This window comes from Dasypus novemcinctus, chromosome 15 (genome assembly GCF_030445035.2).
Source record: "Dasypus novemcinctus isolate mDasNov1 chromosome 15, mDasNov1.1.hap2, whole genome shotgun sequence".
Classification (NCBI taxonomy): Eukaryota; Metazoa; Chordata; class Mammalia; order Cingulata; family Dasypodidae; genus Dasypus; species Dasypus novemcinctus.
In genome coordinates, this window is record NC_080687.1 from 109,086,077 (window position 1) to 109,091,582 (window position 5,506).

Genomic DNA, 5,506 nt, shown 5'->3' on the forward strand with positions numbered 1-5,506 from the left:
CTGAGGCCAATGCCACCCACAATCTGTGATTTGGGACTCTTGGTCCCACTGCTCTAGGAATAGTAGACAGAACCTTGATTTTCAATATTCAGGCAGAAGAAATGATATTGTCTTGGTTTTCCTTATCAAATGATAGCTTAGACAATTATAGCAGATGGTGAATTGAGTTTCTCCATTGACTTGAACTTCTCAGCTGTTGCTGTGGGTTTCTGCTGCATCCAGAACACACCAGCTGGCGGAGTAGTTGGTTGATCTCTGAGTTAGAACAGCACTAGTCAATAGAAATATAGAGTAACCCACAAAAGTAATTAGAAATTTTCTAATAGCCACCTTAATAAAGTAAAAAAGAAACATGCCCAATTAATTTAATATTCTAGTTATAATTATTTCAATATGTAATTGATTACAAACAGTTATTAGAGAGTTTACATTCTCTTTTTGTTGGTGCGTCTTAAACTTCCAGTCTGTATTTTGCATTCACTGCACACCTCAATTTAGATCAAGTGAATTTTCAGGTGCTCATGAACCACGTGAGTGTTGTGCCTATCATATTAGACACCCCAGGTCTAGATCCTTTCATGACTTCAATTTAATGCCAAATAATGAATTATATTCTTCATTCCAACTAGATTCCAAATATCAGAAGTTCAAGGACATGAGTTTTATATTTGTATGTATATTGAATTTTCATTATCTGGGGCTAATGACTGCACATAGAAGGTACATGACAACTCTATGAATGTAAACAAGAAAACATCTGGGCCCTTCGATTCTGTAAACTCCGTTCTCATGCAGATTTTACCTGGAGATTGGGCATGGCTGAACAATTTAAAAAGGCAAGCAGATGTCCTATCTGCATGACTTACCTTGAAAACCCAGTGTACCTAAAATGCGGGTATGTCTGCTGCCTACACTGCACCAATTCACTGCAGGAGGAGCCCCATCTGGAGGGTATATTGTGCCCCTCCTGCCCTGTGGTCTCACAGAAGAATGACATCAGACACATTTGCCAGTTGGGGGAGCTGGTTTCCAAGGTCCGAGAACTGGAACCCCACCTGAAAACTATTCTACAGATGAACCCAAAGATATTAAAGTTCCAAGGTAAGGAATCTGTATAACTTCCCACAATGGACCCTGGAATAAACAACTACTCGAAAGGTTCAATATTAAATATGGGCATTAGTTCAATTCTGACACCTACAATTTCTATGTGCCACAAACATCAGTTGTTCTCACCTCTGAGTGTAGATTAGATTCAACTACACTGGATAGTTTAAAGAAAATATATTTTGTTCATGCCCTGGAACTGTGTTGTCCAAAACAGTAGCCACAGCTGGCAGATGAGTACTTTGAATGTTGAATAACAGTGAGGCAGAAGTAATCCATTGCCTCCGGCTTCCTAACATTAACTCTTAATTTTGATAAAACCATAGCAATTCTAAAGTGTACATGCAACTCCCCAGCCACCAAGGTGAACTGGGAATCTAATAGCAAAGAGAAAAGAAAATTTAATATTTGAACATTATTTTACAATAAGTAGAATACTTTTTCTTCCTTAATGCTCTCTGTAATTTGAGAACAAACAACTGTGATGGTACCCACCCTCAGGGATCTTATGCATTAAAGAGAAGAATAATCAAATAACCACATAGTTGAATACAAACAGAATCCTTACTGTGAAGGAAAGACCCATTCTGCCATAAAACAGGATATTTTAAACTCGTCAACAGTGCTAGGTGAATTTCCTTAAAAAAATTTGCTTTAGTGAAAAAGGAATTAAAGGAACATAATTCAACCCTGTATTTGGGCACTTGCAGTAGAATGTGGAGGGTTTATAGTCTGTCCTTTCGCTGTCTTATTTTCTTCCACAGTGGATATGACCTTGGATGTAGACTCAGCCAATAACCTCCTCATCATTTCTGAGGACCTGAGGAGTGTCCGGTGTGGACATAAACAGAATCGTGAAGAACGTGCTGAGAGATTCAGCTACGCAGTGTGCATTCTTGGGTCTTCTCGGTTCACGTCGGGCCGCCACTACTGGGAGGTGGAGATGGGAACAAGCACAGAATGGGATCTGGGTGTTTGCAAGGAATCTGTTAACCGAAAGGGAACTGTTCTTCGGTCTTCGGATTGTGGCTTCTGGACTCTGGGTTTGAGAGATGGAAATGTTTTCTCAGCCAGCACTCAGCCACACACTGCAGTCTGGGTGAACACCTGGTTACACCGAGTGGGCATTTTCCTGGATATGAATATTGGAAACCTTTCTTTTTGGGACATTACTGATGGATCCCATATCTTTACATTCAGCAACATTCCAGTTTCAGAGCCACTGCGCCCCTTCTTTTCTCCTTCAGTTTTAAGCAATGGTGATAAGGGCTCCCTGAGTATTTGTCCTGTAGTAAATCCACACAGTCCATTCCTCCAGAATAACCCAGGATAGACCACTCAAGCCAAGACAATGAAAACATTTATTGAGAATTCATTTGTGCTTATACTTGTGGCCTTTTCTACATGGAACACACATTATAAATGCAATAAAAAAAGAAATTTGGAAAACTTATGTTTCATGAACTCAAAGAAGTTTTTTTCCTTGCCCACATTTAATTTTTATTCTGACTTTTTTAATGGTGTACAAAACAATATTTATTTATTTGTTTATTACTGAAAGTGAGAGGGAACTTTTGTGGCCTTTTTGTCTTTTTCTTTTAGGCGGCCTGAAGCTGAAGGGAAAAGGGGGTTTTGCAAAATCACTCGGGAAAGGAAAAGTTGCTTTGTTAATCATGCCATATGGTGGGTGATTAACTGCGTGGACAATTACATCTCACTTTTAATTAATTGTGCTTAAGGCTTTAATTAAGTTTAGCCGTCCGCCCTTAGAGCAGCTCGTCCTGACGACGGCGCGTGGCTGGTGACGTCTCGCAGTCGCTGAACACGCGGCGAATGTTCCGGTGGCGACAGCGCAGGTGAGGTGGGGAAGCAGCGGTGCGCCCGTCTCCATGGCAGTGCTGGTTCTCAGGAATTCGTCGCGGATGAAGCACTTGGCCCGGTCACGCGTGGGTCCTCTCCGGGCTTGGGAAGCAGCATCCTCAGGAGCAGCGTAGCGAGCAAATGCTGGACAGCAGTCCTCGATCTTGGATTTCCCAGCAAGGCCTTTCTCAGCAAGCAGGTCTCGCGGGTTGAGGAACAGAATCGCAGAGACCGTGCGCAGCCGCGCGTTGTTCCAGACGCCCTTGGAGAGGTGCAGGGCCGCGCAGGCTCGCCTGTCTGTCCTCCCGAAGGGCCACGTCGCAGCTGCCGCTGGCAACGCCAAAGTGACGGCCGCGCAGCGCGGGGCGGGCCCGCTTGGTCCTCGCGCTGGCCGCCCCCACCGACCACGGCCAAGCCGACTTTGTCCACCTGGAATTTGGTCTCAAAGATTCCACCAGTCAGGACGCGGCCGCGAGGCAGGCGCGGGTCGCTGGGCACGAGTGGGCCTGCTTGCCGCCATCAGTCTGGTCCACGCAGTCCCGGGCGCAGGCAGTCAGCGGGCACCCACTGGCGCGCTGGCGGCAGGCGCGCCCTCCTCCCGCAGAGCCCTGGCGCGCTCGGGAGGGAATCAAGGCAGGCGCGTGCACCGCCTCAGGGTGCGGTCCCCGCGCGCTGGTTCTCGGGCTTGGCCAGCTCCACGCGCGGCTCCAGGTTGTCACGGCGGCCACGAGGGTCTCAGCGGCCTCTTTCAGGTTGTCCTCCACGTCCTGCGCTTTCGTGGCCTTCTCACCACCGCTGTTGGCTGCTTGCAGCCTGCGGGGCCTCTTCGGCGCCCTCTCCATTAAACCCAGTAACAGGCAGGATCCTCGTTTGCTTCACGACGGTGCTTCTACCACATTCTCCAGCACCCAGCAGCCGCAGGCGGGGATTGGCCCGTCGACCTGCTCGTCCTGCTGCAGCAGCTTCTCCATCTTCTCGTTGGCTGCGCGCTGCGCCTTCTCGGTGCGCTGGTCCTCGGCCTTGCTGTTCCCGAGGCATCGCGCGGGCGGGGGCAGCACCGGGCGGGCCGGGCCGGGCCTGACTGCTGGCGAGGAGCGCGCCGGGCCGACTGCGGGCGTGGGCGCCGGGAGTGTGCGGCGTGGGTGGGAGCCGAGGGGCGCGCGCACTCCCCGCCAGGCGAGCGGAGAGGCCGAGAGGGCTGAAGGCGGCCGCCGCGGGTCCGAGGCGGACTGGGGCAGGAGCGGCGGGAGCTGCCGCCCCGCTCCTATTGCCTCGGCGGGGCCCTGCCACGGCCCGACCCAAAAGTGCCGCGGCGGGCGGGCGAGCGGGGGAGGCTCAACGTTTTAATCGGAAAATAAATTTCACTTTATACACTAAATGTTGTGGGTGGTTATTCTCTGAACATGTGGTTATTCTCTTTGAATGCAATGATCGCAGCCAGAGGCGCGGGAGTCTCTTGAGAGCATAGGTAGGACCTGATGGAGGACAGGCCAGTAGGTCAAGCCCTCAATGTTCTTGTAAATAACGATGACCATGGCGCTTCACTGAGCTCCTCTTGGTGGTGACCGTGAGTCACAAGGGGAGAGGGAGGGAAAAGAATAGATGGAACACGGGGCATTCTGGGGCAATGGAATTGTTCTGCATAAACCACATCAAAATCACCAAATCTATAAAGCGTACAGTCCAAAATATAAACCACAACATAAATCATCGACCATGGTGAGTAGCAATGTTTCAATATTTGTACATCAGCTGTAATACATGTACCATCCGCATGTAAAATGTTTTTCATGGGGGGAAGGGGAAAAGGGAGAGGACATTGGGTATACGGGAATCACCTGTTTTCTGTACATGACTTTTCTGTAATTTAAAGCTTCTTTGAAGACAAATGAAAAAAAAAATAAGACACTGAGTGAATACATGGAAGAAAATGTCACATCGAAGACCGCAGATCTTACAATGGTGAAAGACATAATAGGAAAATTTTTAAATTATATTTTTTATTTCAAACTCTTTTTTTGTATTTTATTTGTTATTTTTAAAACCATCGTTATTATATCATTTTCATATTAATTGTATTTGGCTACAATGTTGGCTTCGATTTTGAAGAAGTTTTGGATCACAGAAGGGTTGCGACTATGACGGGGAGGATCATGGACGTGCAGTGTCAGACATGGGGTTGCACTGGAGGAGGTTCACCTGGGGCATACCTACGAGGAATACAAATGCCTTCAAGTGTTCATGGGGCATTGTCACAGTGGGTGGAGATCCAAACAATAACTAAAGAAATATCAAATTCCCATCCTGGGGAGCTCTGCCACATTCTCTAATGGGACAGTAAGAATCCCCTGAGTGATTAGTGAAGGAGGATGGACCTTTTATGTGTCCTTGAGTGTGATGACTGTACTTATGAAACTTTACTTTTGAAATTGAATCTTATCATAGTATTATAGGGTGCCTAAGAGTTACCTCCTGAGAGCTTCCTTTTAGCTCAAATGTGGCTTGTCTCTAAGCCAAAACTCAGCATATAAAAGCATTA

At 47.4% G+C, this 5,506-nt stretch overlaps 1 protein-coding gene and 1 pseudogene across 1 annotated transcript; one reads left to right on the top strand and one right to left on the bottom strand.

Moving 5' to 3' along the window:
- The first annotated feature begins 812 nt into the window (after window positions 1–812).
- Window positions 813–2,440, top strand: LOC131273527 (ret finger protein-like 4A). Its single transcript, XM_058276881.1, has 2 exons — window positions 813–1,101; window positions 1,872–2,440. Exons 1-2 carry the CDS (start codon window positions 816–818, stop codon window positions 2,438–2,440), a joined length of 855 nt encoding a protein of 284 aa, XP_058132864.1. The 5' UTR covers window positions 813–815.
- Window positions 2,441–2,873: 433 nt separating this feature from the next.
- On the bottom strand, window positions 2,874–4,502 carry LOC131273528 (guanine nucleotide-binding protein G(s) subunit alpha pseudogene; annotated as a pseudogene).
- Window positions 4,503–5,506: the final 1,004 nt, after the last annotated feature.

Bases quoted from the DNA above. Each gene is read 5' to 3' on its own strand.
- LOC131273527 (XM_058276881.1), top strand. From the start codon at position 816: ATGGCTGAACAATTTAAAAAGGCAAGCAGATGTCCTATCTGCATGACT. The intron at 1,102-1,871 runs GTAAGGAATCTG...TTTCTTCCACAG, and splicing joins AAAGATATTAAAGTTCCAAG to TGGATATGACCTTGGATGTA.